The sequence below is a fragment of the Manis javanica genome, chromosome 2 (assembly GCF_040802235.1).
Source record: "Manis javanica isolate MJ-LG chromosome 2, MJ_LKY, whole genome shotgun sequence".
Lineage (NCBI taxonomy): Eukaryota > Metazoa > Chordata > Mammalia > Pholidota > Manidae > Manis > Manis javanica.
Window position 1 is genome coordinate 8,118,126 of NC_133157.1, and position 20,308 is coordinate 8,138,433.

Here is a 20,308-nt window from a genome sequence, read left to right on the forward strand (position 1 = left end):
CATTAGGGATACTCATTGATCCCTGAGTTCCCCGACATACTGGGCATGAGCCTCCCATGTGGTATATGTCTCTGGTCAATATGCGCTGGACGACTGAATAATAAGCATGGAACCTGCCATCCCAGGGAGGCCTTACAAGCCATGTGAAGGCCATTTGGGAGACTGTCCCCTCTAATTACATTCAAGTCCACAGCCCCACTCAGAACCTCAGACCTCTGGCCCCCACGCACGTCAGCCTCCAGACGCCACTCAGACTTCAGTGGGTACCTGAACCTTGACTTCAGCACACATGCAGCTGACACCGCCCAGCCCTATGCATCAGAGGGCAGCCGGCTTAGAGCTCCCGCGACTTCACATTCCCTCAAGGGGTCCCCTGGGGCCTGAAAGGACCACAGCCTGAGCCCCGAGTGTTCCAGGTCCAGAGAAGAGACGGCTGAGGAGCAGGGCCTCTAGCTGTCAGGTGGGGCAGGGCCAGGGAGGGACAGAGCGGCTACAACTACACAGGTAAGTGTCTGGACATTACAGGTTGGGAGGTTTACCCTCTCCAAACAGTTTATCCAAGGGCAGAAGGGGAAAAAGACAACGGGAGATCATAACTCATTTTATGAGCAGGTTTTATCCAAGAACCTCTTACTTTCCCACTGAAGGAAAAGCCAATCTACATTTAAAGGTTCAAACTTCCAGGACCTACACTTGAGAGAAAGAAACAATCTCCAGCCATAAATTAAAAGTTTGCTTTAAATTCTCAATTCCCAAAAGAGTCACGGCTTCAGAGCCCTCCACACCCCTGCCTGTCCGCCGTCTAGTCGGAAGGCAAACACAGGCTATTTGTAATGACAAGCAAACACTAATGAATTTCAGAGCACGTCTGGTGCTTGCACTTATGGATCATAAAACCATCTGGCTGCTTCTTGCCCCATGCTGACATGCCAATGAGGCAACCCCAAGTATTTATAGGCAGGAAGGGGCTGCCAGGACCACTCTTAAGCGGGAGGGGGGAGGGGGCGGGGGTGCTGGCAGGGGGATTGCCTGCTAATCTCCTCATTACATACAAACCTATTTTTATGCTCTGACATTCAGCCTGAATCTTGGCATGCAAAAATCCTATTAACAGTATTTATTTTTTTAAATAACTTGGGGTGGGAGAGAGAGCCAACCTATATGTCTCAACTGTATGCAGGTACTAACCTAGTTGGAAGTTACCGCCATGGCTTCAGCCAGATATAAAGGATTTAAAAGGCAGTTAGATTTTTCCAGTTAAACATAATGTCTATATACCCTACTGAATTCTAGAAGAAGCATACTTTCATAAAAAATATAGGCTTTTGTTCTGGAAATACCACACACACCCCCAGCCACCAGGGTGGACCCCTTGATTGCCCAGTCAAGGCAAAGACCCTGTGCTGGCCACACTGCCATGGCCACCCAGGGGGAAGGAAGCACAGCAACTCTGGGATTCCTTCCACCTCAGAGGAGATCTGGGGGAGGCTCCAGAGAACCCAGGGGGCCCAGACTGGCCACTGGCTGTCTTCATTCCTCAAAGGGTTGCACATCAGAGACACAGGAAGAACGACTACAGTGCAGAAGGGGCTCCTGCATCCAGGCATCTTTCCCAGCCCTGAGGAGCTGTGTGAAGTGGCCAAGTGTCTCCACAGCTGCCCTGAGCCATACACAAATAAAAGCTGTTGAACTATACACAATTTGGGGGTATTGATTTGCAGGAGCCATCACTCACTCAGCCACCTCCACCCCAGGTCCCCTGCCGCCTTCTCAGGCTCTGTTCAGAAGCCCAAATGACATGTGCCTGAAAGGCACTGACTGGAGCTGACGGAGGTCCAGAGCCAGAAGGCCACACGGAGCAAGTGGCATATGAGGGTAAGGGGACATTGGTTCCCATTACTCGCATTTCAGGGGCATCTGCCCAGCTCCCTACCAGCCGCTTCTCTGGGAACTGCACCTCGCCCTCAAGCCATCACAGGGGTAGTCGCCTAGAACAGCACAAATCTGCCCCCCACCAGGACATTAACGATTCCCTGCAGAGCATTTGGAATGTAGAAGGACCGAGAGAGAAAAGAGTAAGGCTCGAGGGCCTGGGGGCCCAGGCATCCCCCCTGTGCCCCGCTGACTCGAGGGAGTCGGGATCCCAGATGCCTGATGGGCAGAGCTGAGAGGCAAGCCTGGAGCCCAGCCAGGCCTCCAGCCTCTCTCCCCTTCCGGGTTCACAGGACACCCCTTGAGGCTCAGAGCAAATTCCCCTTATGTTGGCAAATCCCCCTTCCATCAAGCTGGCTTGAGCTGTTTTCTGTTACTTGAAACTAAGAACATCCTGATTCACCTGGTTTCCCACTGTTCTGTTCTCACAGCCAGTCCGGCTGGGTGGCCTTGGAGGCGAGGGCGAGGGCGAGGAAGGGAGGGAAGGGAAGGCCTGATGGGGCCAGGGCGCACAAAGCCCCTCTCTCAGGGAAGCCAATCAAGCAGGAGTCCGGGACGCCCTGGGAAGAGTCAGGAGCCAGGAACCATGCACTGGGGTCCCAGTCCAGCTCTGAGGGATTCTCGAATTTGTTGACAATCCTGATGTGCAATTTGCTTCCCTCCAGAGAGGTTAGCAGTTAAATTTCAACAGAATCATGGCTGTGAGCTCATCTTTCCAGGAAGGAGGAAGGGCGAAGGTTAAGGGGATGCTCCATCCCACGGGTACCTTGGGGGACTTCTGCCCCAGGGTATGGAGCTTTCACGATAAGAAAGCCAGCCTGGCCCCTGAGGTCCAGGGGCTCTGAGAAATGAAACAAACTGGGTGAAGCCACACAGCAGCAAGGGACAAGGCCAAGGTCTCAACCTGGATGGGCCGCACACCCAAATCCATGCTCTCCACCCAATCCCGTCAGTAGATGTCACCTGCCGACTCTTCTTCCCCTAGGGCCTAAGCCAAAGAAGCATGTGTGACCGTTAAAAAATAAAAATAAAACAAAACTCTAATAAGGAAATTGGACCTCTGGCCCCCATCCCCACCAAAGAGGCTATTTACAATGACAATCCTTCACAAAGGATGCTCCTGTTAGATGGAGGGTGCTCTGTCCTGCTCGGTACCTGGATGGATTTGAGGGTGCACACTGGGCTGCAGGAGAACTGCTCTGCACAGGGAAGGGGGACGGATGGTCTGCAGAGGAGAATGGGAGCTGGGGAGGCTGGAAGGGGCTGGGATCAGCTGAGGGGCCCACAGTGACGGCACATCCAGAAAGTAGTTCAGAAATTGTGATGCATACAGTGACTTTAAAAGCTGTGAATGTGGCCTCCAAGGATCCCTTTCCATGAAATCTCCGTGGCTCCCTAGCTCTCTGGGGGGCAAATTCTTCAGGAAGAACTTGCAAAGGTGTTGCCGCACCATGTGGCCCAGTGGAGACATGATACCCATGGGAGAAGTAGGCCTCCAGGGGCTTGCATGGATCTGGGTAGCTCTGGCCTTCCTAAAACCACAGGACTGGGATTCAAGGTTCCAGACCAGTTTACATCCATCTCAGAGAGACATCTGAGTGACGACGACAGCAACAATAAAGGGAAGAAGAAAAAGAGGAAGAGAAGGAACACCAGCAGCAACACCTACGGAGCGCTGATCACGCTCCAGCCAGAGGGTCTCAAGGAAGGACTCAAGCGCATCACCACACAAATCCTCCCCGTAACCCTCTGAGGTGGGAACTATTGTCGTCACCGTCTTACAGATGAGATAACAGAGCAGCTAGCTGCTGCTGAGGACTTGGCATGACTCTGCCACCCCGGCAGCACACACATTTCCTCCAGCAGAGGAAGGGTTATAGGCTTGTCTGGCCCAGTCTCCTCTCCCAAAGGGCTGCACGGCCAAATTGCCCTTTTTTTAGAAACATCTATAATGGCGAATTGATAGATTTACCTCAATCACATGGCCAAAAATATTGAGTAAGCAAGCCAAGTCATGAATGAATTCCTCTTTCTCTGTTTTGTATGTTTTCCTTTACTTTCAAAGAGAAGAAAATAGAACTTCAGTCTGAAGTTCAGTCAAGTACTTCAAGACTGGTCCTTTGGGGAGCCAGTGAACTCCTGGGCAGCCAAAGCAGCTTTACGTTCTGCTCCATTTCATACTAAAACCTCCTGAGAAGGCAGGAACTCACAGCCCTGGCTCTGATGAAATCGCAAGCTTTCAAAGCAGGCTTTCAGGACCACTGCGGTCTTTGACATCAGTGCACACTGGCGCAGCGAGTCCCTGCCACGGTGGCAGGTGGGCCTCTCTACTTCATGAAAGCTGCAAAGCCAGATGTGTTGCCAGACGAGCAGATGCTTCATCTGTGCACAGATAGCCTCAGCATTCCTTTTAGTCAAAAGTTAGCTAGGCAAAGGAACTGTGTGCCATTTTGAGGACTTGGAGGTTTCCCAAGGAGCTTTGCAATGTGAGAATTTTTCCTGGATGTTGAAAACACACAGGCAACAGACACCAACAGGAGCTGGTTGTGCTGAGACTATCATCAGCAGTTTACACAATGAATTACTGAAGAAAGGGCACCGTGGCTGATTCCTTCCATGACCTACTTCAAGTACAAGAAGGCAGGTCAGCTATTCTACAGATGACATCATCCGACAGGGGAACTGCTTTAATCTCGCTCTCCTCCATGCCACAGCTCAGCTCAGTCAGGTCCCAAGTTACGTAGCTTCACCAGGTTCTCTCCTGTTGGGCTGATTTCTTTTGCTTGGCAATGCAATAAGCAATTTTCAAAAGAAGGTTTTGTGTTTAAGTCCAGGTTTTGGAAACTTTTTGCCTTTCCAAGTCAAGCCTTCTTCTCCCCAGTAAGGTCCCTTCTCGCTGAATCTCCAGGAGGGTGTGCTCGGTCCCCTTGGCAGGTGGCATGTGATCACTGGCAAGCGTCCTGTCACTGCGGTCTAAATGTCTGGTTATGAAAGTAAGACCAAAGATTACGTAAGAGCCTCTTTTCATTTGAATGTCACTCTTTTCATTTGACATTTTCTGACTTAAGTTAGGATCAAGGTAAACACAAACGGATGTAAATAATCATAAATGCAAGGTACACGTTCATAAATGCCTTTCAAAGGGAAAATATTGGACAACATAGTGACAATGAAAACTGTCACCCAGATGTATGTGGTAGCATCTCATGCCATCATCCTACACACTTTTGGGGTAGAGCAATACCTTAATGTAATTTGAGAAAAATACCTCTTTTCCACAGAAGATAGTTTTCAAAATAAAGAGGCTTTTAATTCTATGACAAAATGACTTGTATCAGATTAACTATGAAAATTGGATAAAGTAACAAAAGAAAAGAAAACCTGACTATATCAGAGAGCAACCAAAACTGCCAGAGTTGAAGGCCCCAGACCCAGATAGGAGGGAAATGCACTGAGATGAGCTCTGCACCCACTGTTGTTTCAGCCTCTGACAATGCCAAGTGTTGGCAAATGTGAAGAACTACTGAAACTCTCACACACTGCTAATGGGAATGGAAATCGGCACAACCACTTCTGAAAACAGTTTTGCGAAATCTATTAGGCCGAACACACACATTCCTTATGACCAACCAATTCCTCTCATGGATATCATACTCAAAAAATGAGACCAACCAAGGACATGTTCAAGGATGCAGCAACATTATTCATAATAGCCCCAAGCTGGAAACAACCAAAATCTCTATTGATATTGGAAAGGGTAAATAAAATATGGTCTACTCATATAATGTACAGAACACCATATAAAAATGAAAAAAGATAAAAACTCCTGCTATAAAAAAACATAATAAATCTCATGCATATAATGTTAAGTAGAAACAGTCAAAAGATTATACAATATGATTCCATTTATATAAAGTTCAAAAATAAAACTACCCATAGTGGCAGAAGTTAGAATAGCAATTACACGTAGGAGTAGTTAATGACTTGGAGAGAGCATGGGGTAGGTTTCTGGGCTGTTGGTGCATTCTTTATCTTGACCTGGTGGCAAATCATGACTTGATTACTTTGTAAAGAGTTCCACCACTTAAGATTGTGAATATTACTCTACATACCTTTAGAAATCTCTTTAAAGGATATTACACTTTAATAGATAATCGTTTAATGCAAATATAATACCAATGTCTTGTGGAGATTACTGATATGCAGAAGTAAAATCTATGATGATACTACCAAGAATGGGAGAGAGGCAAATAGAAGTATACTATTATAAAGGTCATATATGAGATGGTATATTATCACTTGAAAGTAGAACCTAATATGTTAAAGATGTACCTTAAACCAACCATTAAAAGAAATTATGGCTAGTTAGCCAATAAAGGGGATAAAATGGAATCATGAAATACACTCACTTTAAAAGAAGTCAGAAGAGGAAAAGGGGCATGAAGAATAGATTGAGTCCAACCATATCAATAATCACATTAAATATAAATAGTCTAAGCACCCCAGTGAAAAGGCAGTGGTTTTCAGAAAGCAGGATTCAACTATGCTGCCTACAACAAGCCCACTTTAAATATAAAGATACAAATAAGCTGAAAGTAATGGGATGAAGAAGATAGATGTTATCTTAGTCTGTTCAGGTTGCTATAGCAAAAATACCATAAACAGAGTAACTTATGGAAACAAAGGAGATTTATTTCTGCTATTTCTGGAGGCTGGGAAGTCCATGATCAAGATGCTGGTAGATCTGGTGTCTGGTAAGGGCCCACTTCCTGGGTCATAGACAGCATCTTTGTACTGTGTCCTCACAAGGCAGAAGGGATGAGCTAACTCTCTGGGGTCTCTTTTATAAGGGCAGTAATCCCAACCATGAGAGCTCTGCCTAAAGGCCCCAAGTCCTAAAACCATCACTTTGGGAGTTAGGATTTCAACACATGAATTTGGGAGGGATACAAACATTCAGATCGTAATACATACTAACACTCATCAAAAGAAAGATGAGTGATTATGTTATTAAACAAAGTAAATTCAGAGCAAAGAGTATTTCCAGAGATAAGGCAGGTCATTTCATAATGATAAAGGGTAAATTCAATAGGAGGACATAACAATTATAAAGTTTATGTGGCTAATAATAGAATTTCAAAATGCATGGAGCAAAAACTGATAAAAATTAAAGGAGAGATAAAAAATCTATAAATTTAGTGGGAGATTTCAACAGTCTGCTCTCAGTAATAGAATAAGTAAGTAGAAAATCAATTATGATATGGATGACTTTGATAACGCTATTAACCAAACTGACCTCAATTATCTTTATACAATACTATGCAAAAAACAGCAGAATACATATTTTCCTTCAAGTTCACTCAGAACTTTACTAAAACCCATCATATTCTGTGCCATAACATAAATCTTAATAAATTTATAATAATTCAGATCATACAAAGTATGTCTCTAACCACAATGGGATTTAAAATATAAATTCCTAGAATTTATATTTTATATAAATTACAAAATACCTAGAAAATTCTGAAATATCTGGAAACTAAGAAACACATTTCTAAGTAACTCGTGGGTCAAGAAGAAATCAAATGGAAAATTAGGAAGCATTATGAACTGAATGGAAATGAAAGCCCCAAACATCGAAATGTGTGGGCCGAAGCTAACGCAGTGCTTACCGGGAAATGTGCAGCACTAGAGGCCTAATCAGAAATGAGGAAAGGTCTCAAATCACCGACTTCAGCAACCACTTCAAGAAACTGGAAGGGTAAGTTAAATCCAAAGCAAGCAGAAGAAAGGAAATAATAAAAATATGAACAGAAATCAATGGACTAGAAAACAGAAAAGCAATAGGAAAAAATTAATGGAAGCAAAAGCTCATTTTTTGAGAACAATGAAATCAATGAACTTAGCCAGATTGATCAGGAAAAAAGAAAGGAGACACAAATTATCAATACCAGGAATGACAAAAGGGACATCATTGAAGGTCTTAAAAATATTAAAAGGATAAAGGAATATTATGGACGACTTCATGGAATAAATGTAACAACTTAGATAAAATGGATAAACTCACTGAAAAACACAACCAAAGGTCACTAAAAAAGAAACAGTTTACCTGAAAAGCTCCATATCTGTTAGAGAAATTGAATTTACAGTGAAAACCTTTCTATAACAATCTAGCAATCACATCTTTTGCCAGATTGGTATTTCCTCCTTGGTATTTACTCAAAGGATTTGAAAACCTGCCCACACAAAAACCTGCATATGGATGTGAACAGCAGCTTTATTTCTAATTGTCAAAACTTGGAAGCAAGCAAGAGGTTTCTTAGTACAGGTGTTCCAAGGACAGGTGAATGGATAAACTGTGGCACATCCAGACTTTGAAATATGATTCAAAGTTACAAAGAAATGAGTCACTGAACCATGAAAAGATATGGAAGAACCTTAAATGCATATTACTAAGTGAAAGAGGCTATACTGTGTGATTCCAGCTCTGCGACACATTGGAAAGAGGAAAGCTAATGGAGACACTAATAAGAGCAGTGGTTGCCAGGGGTTAGGGAAGAGGGAGGGATGAATAAGTGGAACACGGGATTTTTAGGGCAGTGAAACTATTCTGTATGATACGATAATGGCGGATACATGTCATTATGCATTGTCAAAACCCATAGAATGTAAAATACCAAGATTGAACACTAATGCAAACTATGGGCTTTGGGTAATAAAGGTGTGTCAATGTAAATTGATCAACTGTAACAAATGTACCACTCTGATGGGGATGGTGATAGTGGGGGAGGCTGTGCATCTGTGGGGGGCAGGGGATACATGGGAATTCTCCTTACCTTCTGCTTAATTTTGCTATGAGCCTAAAACTCATAAAATAGACTAAAAATAGTCTATTTAACCAGGAAAAATCAAGAACCATTCCACAAACAAAATTTCAGGCCCAGGTGGCTCTACTAGTCAAATATACCAAATATTTAGGAAAGAAATCATACCAATACTACATAAACTCTTCTGGAAAATTAAAAAGATAGGAATGCTTCTGACCTCATTTTATAAGGTCAGCATTACACAGATACCAAAGCTAGGAAAAGACTTCACAAGAAAAGAAAAATACAAACCAATATTCCTCATCATGAACACAGATGCAAAAATTCTTAACAAAATTTTAGCAAATCAAACCCAACAACATATGAAAGGATTCCACATCATGACCAAGCAAGACTTACAGGAATGCAAGGCTTGTTTAACTTCAAAAATCAATCATTTAATTCTCCATAGCAACAGACTGCAAAAGAAAAACCATATCATTATCTCAACAGATCCAGAAAAGCATTTGATAAAACCCAATATCCATTCCAGATAGAAATCCTTAGCAAATCTGGATTAGAAGGGAACATCCTCAACCTAATAAAAGGCATCAGTGAAAAACCTACAGTTAACAGCTAACGTCATCCTTAATGGTGAAAGACCACTTCTTCTCTACTATTAGAAAAAGCCAAGGATATCTGCTCTCACCACTTCTACTCAAGTGTGTACTAGTATAGCCAGTGAATAAGGCAAGTAAAAGAAATAAAAGCAACTGTCATTACCCAAAGACATCATCTGTGCAGAAAATTCTTTAAAATGAGTTTCAGAAAACTGTAGGCTACAAGGTCAATTTGTAGGCTCATATTTCTATAAACTAGTAATGAACAACTGGAATTTAATTTAAATTAGAAAATATTTACAATAGCACAGAAAATAAAATACTTAGGAATAAATCTGACAAAAGAAGTGTAAGACTTAGACACTGAAAATCATATAACATTACTAAAATAGGTTAAAGGAAACCTAAATACATGGAGATACATATTGTGTTCACGGTTCAGGTGACAGTATTGTTAAGATGTTGATCCTCCTGAAACTGATCTCTAGTTCAATATAATCACAATCAACATCCTAGGACTAGTAGATCCAAAATAATTCTGAAATAGAACACTTTTTAAGGACTTGTACTACCTAATTTCAAGAAGACAGTGGGGTTGTGGGAGAGGAGCAAAGGATCACAAAGGAAACTTTCTGGATAATGGGTATGTTTGTTATCTTGATTTGATGCTGGTTTCAAAGGTATATATATACATACATCCAAAACTCATCAAACTGCTGGCTTTATTTATACATGATTTATCATATGTCAATTATACCTCAATAACGCTGAAAAAAAATCTCATTTAGTTTTCTTGTCCAATTTTTTGAGACAGTCATATCATCATCTCCATTTTACAGATATGGAAATTGACTGAGAGAGAAAAAGTGAGTTGAGTGTGGCCAGATACAAACTACACCCTTCTTACTCCAGAGCCCAGTATTTGTGCTTGCTTAAGCAGAAAAAGAAAGAAATGCTTCTTTGTCTCTCATTCATTCAAAACACTGATACGTATTGATCTATAACGGGCCACTGTGGCTGGAGTAAGGGATACAGCAGAGGTGGGAAAGGTCCTTCCCTCCAAGAGTTTCACATACAGCTGGGCCAGGGTCCTTCTGAGGTTCCTTTTCTCCTTATCACATGCCTGACATCTCTCAGAATAACTTATAAGTGTCTGCCATGTGCCAGGCCATTTGCCTAAGCAATCTCCTCTACCCACTGCAACTGTATGGGGTGAGGATCATGCTTATTTTACAGATCGGGAGGTAAAGGAACCTGCCACAGTCACAGAGCCAGCGAGCAGCAGAGCCAGGGTTCCCACGCAGACTTCCCTCCCTCTGAAGCTTAGGATCCGTGCATCACACCAAACGGCCTGGAATCAAGCAGCTGCTGCAAAAGCAAGAGTCCAAACGAACCTGTTTTCCTTGCAGGCAAAATCACAACCAGGCACCAAGTCCCCATGGGTAAAAACAGCTGCTCACCAAAGGTTCTGTTTTGTGTTATTAATTCATTTAAAAGGAAATTTGGTTTCTAACCAGCACTAATGTCATATCCACACTCAAGAAGGGAGAAAAAATTAGTCTGGAAATTGCAAAGTACTGGTCTCTTTGGATCAAATGTGCTGCTGGCCTATGTCTGCTGCCAGACCTGAGTTCTGTCCCAGCTGCTCTCCCAACCCTTCAGACAGGTCTTTCCTGGGACCCAGAAAGGGACTCCAACCTCTGTCTCCACCATGAATGGAGTTGGAAAAAAGCCCTTCTCCACTGTTTCCATTGTGACACGAAATCACTACAACGGATAGAGCAATTACTAGGAAGTAAGAAGCAAATACCAATGCGAGCTCAGAGCGATTAACAGATGAGGGAGACCGCCACTCAGGCTCCCAGTGCCAGGTGACATCAGCGTGACGAGCCCGCCACCCGGAGCCATCCTCCCCTTGTGCAGGCCCCATCCAGAGGGCCCCTGGGCCACCCGCCCTACTACCTAACTCGGTTTTTGAACAAAGGGAGGCAGTATAGTACAAAAGTTAAGAGGATTCAGTGGGATATAATTACTATTATTACTACATCCTAAATGTATTCAACAAATACTATCAGGCTCTGGGCTGGGGCGCAGGACCCAAGGGGAGTAGTACCGGCATGATCCCTGCATCCATGCAGTTTGTAATCTAAGAGGGAGACAGACTTGAAACACTTCATTACTCAAACTTTTAAAAGTCATGACGTTTCAGCACAGTGATGAAAAGTGCCATACATAAGAGTGGTAAGTGGGGTGGTGACAGGGAACACGATGGGGACCTGTGCTCCCCGGAGCTCTGAGCCACTCATTCCGTCTCCTGAGCACTCCAGACAGAGGGCACACCCAGTGAGAGGCGCTGAGATGGGAGGGAGCCCCTCTGTGGGCAGCATGGAGCCGTGGCTGGGGCTGGGTGAGGCTGGGAGTCTAGCTGGCTGGGTGAAGGCGGTGCGTCTGCATCCTCGGAGCAGTGGAGAGCCTCGGAGGGCTCCGAGCAGGACAGGGGCATGGCCATACTCTGGCCTTGCAAAGATGTCTCCAGGTGAGAGGGGAGGTCGAGGGGCAAGACTGACTGTGGGGAGACGTGATGGGAGGAGAGGAGACAGCAACCGAGGCTAGGCTGGGGCAGTGGAGGGAAATAAACGGTCTGAGAAGACTGCCCAGCATGTGACCTGAGAGGGGGTTTGATGATGTCAGCGAAACCAATCTCCTCTTTACAAATAACTGCCTGCTGGCAACACTCTTCCCCTCTCCCAGGGCCAAACACTGTGATTCCAAGGAGCAGCGAAGACACACAGGGTTTGTCCGGCATCCAGCACTGACCTCGGCTTTCTGGAATGCCCACTTCCTCACAGCAGCAAACAGCGTCCAGATGAAAGGCCAGAGGGTCAGGTTCCCGAACCCACAGCAGTGTTTTCCTGAACTGCAACGTGTCATGTGGCCCAGAGGAAACTGCACTCCGGCGGGGAGTCTGCCGTTCCTGCAGGCCAGCCATTGGGCAGACGGGCAGATGCCGGTCGCAGCACGCTCCCAGGCCGCAGGCCCTGACGCAGGTGGGGGGTGGCAGAGAAACCAACTCCTCTAGAGTAAGTGCCCACAGGGACACAGGTTCCCTCCGGATAAGGCCCTGCCGGCCCGTTTGCTAACGCTGTGCCCACCCCTCATCCTAACCGGATCCGTCCTTTCCTTTAAACACCAGGGTCCCCCCCCCCCCCCCCCCGCCGCAAGGGCAGCCATGAGCAGGCACCTACCCGGACCACCCCTGGCCTGCCCTCCACTGACACAGAGCGCCTGGCCTGGGCCTCGAACCCAAGTGGTAGGTGCTGGTGACACTTGGTTCCTTACGTCATGAGGCTCCCCACCCAGGCCCACACCTTTTTTCTGGGGAGCCCGAGCCATTCCCCGTCCCCACTTGGTCAGCTCTCTAGCCTTCAGCTCTTCCCAGCCTCCTGCCATCACCTCCAGGGACATCACTAAACTGAGTCCTGCGCCTTTGCTCCCTTAGGTCACACGTACCTCAGCCTCATCGGCAAAGACTGTCACTTCCCTTCCCCTGCCGCTGCCCAAAGTGTAGCTGCCAGCCGGCAGGCACAGCTACCCAACCCCGAAGGCCCGAGCCCCGGAACCCCTGCTCCTGGCCTCCCCCTCGCCCCGCCGCCCCCCACTAAGCCTGAGCTTTCCTCCCTGCCTGACTTTGATCCCCCAGCCCTTCTTCAGCTGTCCAGGCTGGCAGCCTTCTCCGGCCCTCTGGCCTCCCTTCCCCGGGCAACCTGGCCGGTGCTGGGGATGCTGGCCATCCTGCTTGACTCCCAGGACCCTGGGCCCCCTGAACTCCTACCTCTAGGACCACTTCCTCTGCCCACTGTGCTTCCTGGTGCTCCCCACACACACGGTCCGCTCTTCTCTGTCCCGTTTCTTCCTGTCTCAGCTCCTCTGCAGCCTTCTGACCAGTCTCACCCCGGCCCTGCCCTCCTCTCCATTGCTCCCCACCTCACCTCACAGGGATAACTGCAAAGCCTCCTAACCGGTCTCCCTGACTCCAGTCGGATCTGTTGTACTCAGTGGGAATGAACATCCTAAAACACAAATCTGCCCACATTACCCCCCTGTTGTGAATCCCCAGGGCTAACAAAGTCCTGCCTCCTGCCCATACCTAAGCACCCCTCCTTGATGCCCCTGCAGCCCAATACTTTGGGTCTACTCTTTGTTTTCATATCTGCCCTTGCTCTCACTGACTGTGCCAGTGTCCCCTCCTGTCTCTCAGCATGTGGTGCCGTGGACGGATGATCACAGAGACCTGCGTATGAGTGGAGATCCGTCCAACTGCTGGGAAATCGGGCAGTGGGGATGGAGTGATGTTGGCAAGGGCAGCATAAAACCTGGGAAGAACACAGCACAGGCACATGGAGAAACTTTCTGCTCACTGCATTTGGTACCCACTGCGCTGGACACCCATCCCGGGCCTCTGTGACCCTGCATGGCCCCAGGTGCCGGCAGCAAGAGAATGACACAGAGACTTCTGGTAAGCCCTTGCCATGCCATGTCCTGGCAATGACCCCCGCAAGGAGCACAGAACCGAGAGAAGAGCAGGCTCACCTTTTCTTCTCCCCAGACATCAGGCACCAAAAGTAGTATTGAAGTTGCTCAACAGATAATCTGCCTTTTCAGTGAGATGCTCACTCTCCCTGAAACGCTCTTGCCTACTCTCATCCCGTTCCCCAGATCACCCGTAAGATCCGATCCCTTCCAGCCTTCGAGCTCAGCGCCAGCGTCCCAGGTCCGGGCAGAGTGAGTCTCCCACCTGGTGTTCGCAGCAACCTCCAGGCACCGCGGTGTAAGCCTTCCTCTAGACCTCAGCTTCCCTGCCACCCAGGGGACCAGGATGGGAACTCTGGCCTGAAGGGTTCCAAGGACAGTGCTCTTAACCACTGTGCTACTCAAAGCATTGCCTCCTCTGGGCCGCTGGCTCCCACACACACATCACGAGTGTCCTGTTGAGCAGGACCTCACATCCACAATATAGACTCTATTCAAACTGTGCACTGGTGAGAAAAAATAACCACAAGTTACTGGGAACTTACCACCTGCAGGGACAAAACTAAGTCTTACATGCCCATTGGAAGGTAAAAGTATTCTCTCCCCCATTTTACACATGAGAAAATTGAAGCATAAAGAGCGAGTAACTTGTCCAAAGTCCAAGCTAGTAAGGGTAGAGCCAGACTCAACGCCAGCTTTGTCAGATCACGTCCCTGCTCTGAAGATCATTGTGCGGCACTAATGGGCGCAGCACTAATGGGCCCAGCAGCTCGGTGCGGACAGAACCCCGAGCCAAGCAAAGCCCAGACTCTGCCATTCTCAGCACGTTCTGAGAACAGCCGTTCCCCACTGAAGCCGTTCCACAATGAAACTAATGACAATAACAGTTCTGACATTTACACTGGCCTCTGAGAAACTGGTGGGCCTTCAACTCCACAAGCTGACAAACAGATTTGGTGGGAAATGCTGGTGGAGACAAAATGCCACCCTGAAAATGTACCCTCCCACAAGGGTGCTGTCTGCAGGACCCCTCAGAAGGACCTTCCAAAGCAGCCTTCATCCTGAGCCCCAGCAGCCAGGAACCACCCAGGCCCTGTAACCCAGTCCACCACGGAGAGGATGCCATTCTAGGCCATGTGTACCAGTCAAACACAGCTGTGAGCTATTATGCTGAAAATCCGTATCTGCATTAACTGGCAATTTTTTGATAAAATTGGTCACTTATTAGAGTCACCAGGGGGACAGGGCAGTTATGGTTCTGCAGTTTCTATCTTCCATTTTCCCTGCTTTCTGCCGATCCTTACTGCACCATCTGCCTGGCTTCCTCTAAGCCCCGAGATCTTGTTCTTGTGGTTCCCCTTGCACAAGCCACAGTTCTACCCTTAATGGCATTTGGAAATTTGAATCTTCAAAGGCTGAGCTCACCAGGCAAAGCCCTTGCTTTGGGGGAAGTGGTCACACCACAAACAGACACTCTGGGAATAAGGTTCCCTTGCTGGTATGCCCCCCTTGGTGATGGGCCTAAACCCAGCCAGATAGGGTTCTTGCTACCATGCCTCTCTGGCATCCATTCTCCACTCATTCAACAAGTACTTACTGAATGTCTACTATGTCCCAGGCACCAGGATCACAACAGGGTCTCCCAGGATGCAGACCTCCAGACCCATGACAGCCCTCCCTTCTGCCCTATGCTTCCAGAGACCTGAGGGGGGAGGTCAGCGAAGGAGGCCCACTGGGCGGCGAGTGACAGGAAGGACAGAAGGAGAAGAGGAACTGAAGGCAAACAGAGCTGCAAAGAAATGCTAAACTTTAACCAATAGTCTGCTGGTCAATAGTAATATTGATATTATTATTTTTAAACTATTTTTTATATAAGATGGGATAATCCCAAAAGTAACTATTTAATGTTGTTAGGAACCAAAATTGTCAGTGAAAAAGAACACATAAACATCGAGGTAATAGTTAACAACCCTGTAATGTTAGATCTGAATGGGAAAAATCAACATTGTATTGGCCATATTCCTACAAGACAAGGCAGCATGACAAACGATCCCCAGATCTCAGAGGCTCACAACAATAACACTGATTCCACGCTCCCAGGTCTGCAGAGTGACTGCGGTTCAGCTGATCTCCACTGGTTCACTTCAGCTGGGCCAGGTCAGGCCGGGATTCAGGCTTTGGGTTAGGCTCAAGTCATCCACACTGTCCTCATTTTGGGACTCAGGCTAAATGGTCAACAGCTACCAGGGCACCTTGGAGAGCGGAAGTTCCAACAGGCCTGGTGGGAGCTTGTCTTGCTTCCTCCTCACCACTTGCATACTGTCACGTATGCCCAAGTCACAGGGCCAAGCCCAAAGTCAGGGTGGGGAAATATACACTCTCCACAGGGAAGTTATGGCAAGGAGGGAAGGAAGAATTGTGCAGAAATAACACCACCTATTCTAATTATGAACTCATGACTTTTCCTAGCCCTGTCCACTGAAGGGGCCTAAAAGCAACAGCGACCCAGTAGCTATGAATATCCTGTCACCCAGATTGTGGTTTCTAAATATATTTCTCCACTAAAAGAAACCAGCACCCCTGAAGGAATGCCCGGTTCCAGGCCCTCAGCAGGAAACGTACAGTGCACCATTGGTATATCTTGGAAGCTATAAAAAAATAATGGGACCATATTAAAAGGATATGGGAGGTGACATGAAAGGGCTCCCACTGTTTAAAGAGAGGGCAATTCACACATCAAAAAGAATCGTGACTGCAGTGGCTTGAAACACAGATTTCCAGCCCCACTCTAAGCCTGTGGAATCTGGATCTCCGAGGATGAAGCCTGGGCATCTGCACCTTTCTACAGAACTCTCCCACTGACTCAGATGCATAGCCTCGGCCAAAAGGAAGTGGTCCATGGCTTTCCTGGTGTTCTGAGCGTCCACATCACTCACAGCACACAACTTGCTCTCAGATGCTGGCCTCTGCTTCCCAGCAAGTCTTGTCTACATCAGACTTATAACTGTCCCTTACTCATGTCCTTCCAACTCTGGGGTGGTCCAGTCACAATGTGGCAGGCATCATTAAGGGGAAAAATTCCAGTTTTTAGTCTGCTAACAAGAACAAGAACAAAACAGCTGGGGCAGCTCCCAGGGTCCTCCTTTTAATCACAGATTTGACAATGACAGTGAGGAACAAATGCTTCCATGCTTTTGCTAATATATCATAGATCCGAGACCTTAAGGTTTGGGGTTTCTCCAGATACCTCAAAACAGTTAGCTCTTAATCTTCATTCTGCATCAGAATCACCCGATAAGCTTTTACAAAATGGCCCCGATCCAGGGATTCAGGTGCAGGGGTCCGGGATAGAGCCTTGGCAGGCCATGTGCCAAGGCACCAGGTGATCCCTGGGTGCAGCTGGCTGAGAACCACTGCTCCAAGCTACGATCTTGAAAGCAAAACATCTCCACTTTAATGTCTTATCACAACTTGAAACAAGATATGCCTTGGGTAAGGCACCTTCCACACTGCAGTGCCCCAGGGAAAAGTACGCCTAGGTGTGCCTCTGAAGAGCTCCCCACCCCCTTCCCTCCTACAATCCACCTGAGCAGCGGTCTCAGCCTCCCTGGACACACCCAGGTTCAGGGTTCAGGCTCACAGCAAGCTGGGCTGCCCTCTGCGATGCTCAGGACAAAGAATAAAGATTCAAATGTCTGAACTGTCTCAGACCAAAGCTTCGCAGGACACATGATCCGAAATAGGTTCATGTGAGAACTAAGGCAACCAACACACAACTGCTCCCTGAAAAGGCTCCAAGTAGTAATAAGTTGTTTTCATTTTGTTTTTGTTTTTTTTAAGCAGCAAGAATGGATAATTCCACATGGGAAGAAAAAAGAAAAAGACTGAGTAAGCCAATTCAACAAGCAAGCATAGCTCTTCTCCTAAACCTAATGAACACAACACGTGTATGTGCACGCGCACGCACACACACAGAAACACATACAATAAAATAATACAAACCATTGCCACGTCTTCACATAAAATGCTGACCGCAGCGAGCCATACCAGTATCCTCCTAATTTGAAGTAGGTTAGATGCCAGCTCGCAGAAGGCCTGGAGCCTTTGTCTGGCTTTGTATGAAAATATGCTGTTTTCTCAGTCTAAACAGTTACCATACTGTACAAAGGGCATTATTTATGTTAAGCGTATTCTGGAATTCATATTGTGGTTTCAAGCAGACACCTTTTGATATATCTCCCCACCTACACTCCTGTTCTCTGAAATCTGCGCCCCACTCACAAGACCAGGTCCCCTCAGCTGTGCTTATTCATCTTGGCCACATACTCCTGACCTAAGTCACTGAACCAGCAACAGACGTGACTCAGCTAAGCTGGACTGAGAGTCGCTGGGCTCAGTCTGGAAGGCGGCTTAAGCGGGGATCATGTAAATGTGGGCCCTTTGGGGAGGCTGCACTGGACCACACGGGCAGACAGGAAGGCAGGAGAGAGAAGGAGGCAGAGGGAAAGGCAGAGGTGGGGCGGCTCGCATCCTGGCTGGCTCACCGTGCTGCCTGAGTTCCACACCCACAGATTCTGTCAAGTGCCCCTTTACACCACAGTGAAGTCCTCCTCTGCCTAATTCAGCTACTTTGAAATTAATTTCTATTACTTCCTAACAAAAAAAGAATGCTAACTAAAATAAAGCATTGTTATCAACTACTAAACATATCCAGGAATTTTTTTTAAAAACCCAAATCAACTTTTGTCGTCTTATGGAATATCTGGTTTCTAAAAATGTACATATGCTTTTAACGTGAATATATATATGTTTCGCTGTGGCAACTGGTTTCAAAATCAGAAACAAGGCAACCACCAGAATTTGGGACCAACAAAAAGAAAGCTCTATAGAAAAATGCATCCTCACATCCTCTTCTTGACAATGACCTGAAATTTAGTCGGGCAAGGCTGGGAAAAGGAATTATTTTGGCAAGGCCTCACTCAGGTGTGGAGGCCTTGGGTACCAACTGTGCCCAGCCCTACCAGAGTGGGCCACATGTGCTGGCATTCTCTGGAGAACCCAGACACACGGCTTCAAGAGTGATCACCACTGCGTGGGAAGCTCCAGATGCTCTCTTCAATAGGGGCTTAAATCGATAACTAGCTTTTCTAGAGACCTCGAGAGAGAAACCGAGAGACTGAGTCTAACGTGGCTGACTAACCCTCTCTTCCCAGCCACAGTATTGGTAGGACAGGATAAAGGACAAAGTACAGACCTCAGGCTGGATGGCTTTAAACACGGGTATGTCCATTAATGTGATCTGGCTCTGCAACAAAAGAGAATCAGTGTTAGAAAACACTGCAAATCAAAATTAACTGTCATGTTACTTTGAACCTATACAGAGTAATAACACTGATAACTCTGAATCTATACAGAGTAATTAAGTAATAATTGTTAAAAGTTATATTTGCCCCTTTGAAATAAAAATCAAGAAAGAACAAAGTAAAAAATTGGATAAACTTCTAAAATGCCTCTCCCATCCCTTCCCTCTTCATAAATCTTGATCCACATCCTTCTTTCTTGAATATGAGACAAACTCCCAATTTAAGAATTGATAATAGGATACAAAATTAATACACAGAAATCTGCGGCATTCCTATACACTAATGATGAATTAGCAGAAAGAGAAATCAGGAAAACAATTCCATTCACAACTGCATCAAAAAGAATAAAATACCAAGGAATAAGCCTAACAAAGGAAGTGAAAGACTGAAAACTACAAGATACTCATAAGAGAAATTAAAGAAGATACCAATAAATGGAAACACATCCTGTGCTCATGGATAGGAAGAATTAATATTGTCAAAATGGCCATCCTGCCTAAAGCAATCTACAGACTCAAAGCAATCCCTATCAAAATAGCAACAGCATTCTTCAACGAACTAGAACAAATAGTTCTAAAATTCATATGGAACCATAAAAGACCTTGAATGGCCAAAACAATCTGAGAAGGAAGAATAAAGCAGGGGGATTATGCTCCCTGACTTCAAGCTCTACTACAAAGCCACAGTAATCAAGACAATTTGGTATTGGCACAAGAAGAGACCCATAGACCAATGAACAGACTAGAGAGCCCAGGTATAAATCCAAGCATATATGGTCAATTCGTATACAATAAAGGAGCCATGGATATACAATGGGGAAATGACAGCCTCTTCAACAACTGGTGTTGGCAAAACCGGACAGCTACACGCAAGAGAATGAAACTGGATTATTGTCTAATCCCATACACAAAAGTAAACTCGAAATGGATCAAAGACCTGAATGTAAGTCATGAAACCATAAAACTCTTAAAAGACAATATAGGCAAAAATCTCCTGAATATAAACATGAGCAACTTTTTCCTGAACGCATCTCCTCGGGCAAGGGAAACAAAACAAA

General features: G+C 46.1%; 1 protein-coding gene across 25 annotated transcripts in view; it reads right to left on the bottom strand.

Moving 5' to 3' along the window:
* RALGPS1 (Ral GEF with PH domain and SH3 binding motif 1) overlaps positions 1 to 20,308 on the bottom strand; it is a 270,250-nt gene that overhangs the window by 190,934 nt on the left and 59,008 nt on the right. For 23 of the 25 annotated variants that reach the window (XM_073224311.1, XM_073224325.1, XM_073224316.1 and 20 more), the window contains one exon: positions 19,143 to 19,193. In XM_073224311.1, coding sequence (XP_073080412.1) covers positions 19,143 to 19,193 — 51 coding nt within the window. Of the gene's footprint in view, positions 1 to 3,904; positions 4,914 to 15,485; positions 15,638 to 19,142; positions 19,194 to 20,308 lie in introns of those variants that run through there. The other 2 variants (XM_073224343.1, XM_037008138.2) reach the window with 2 other exon arrangements.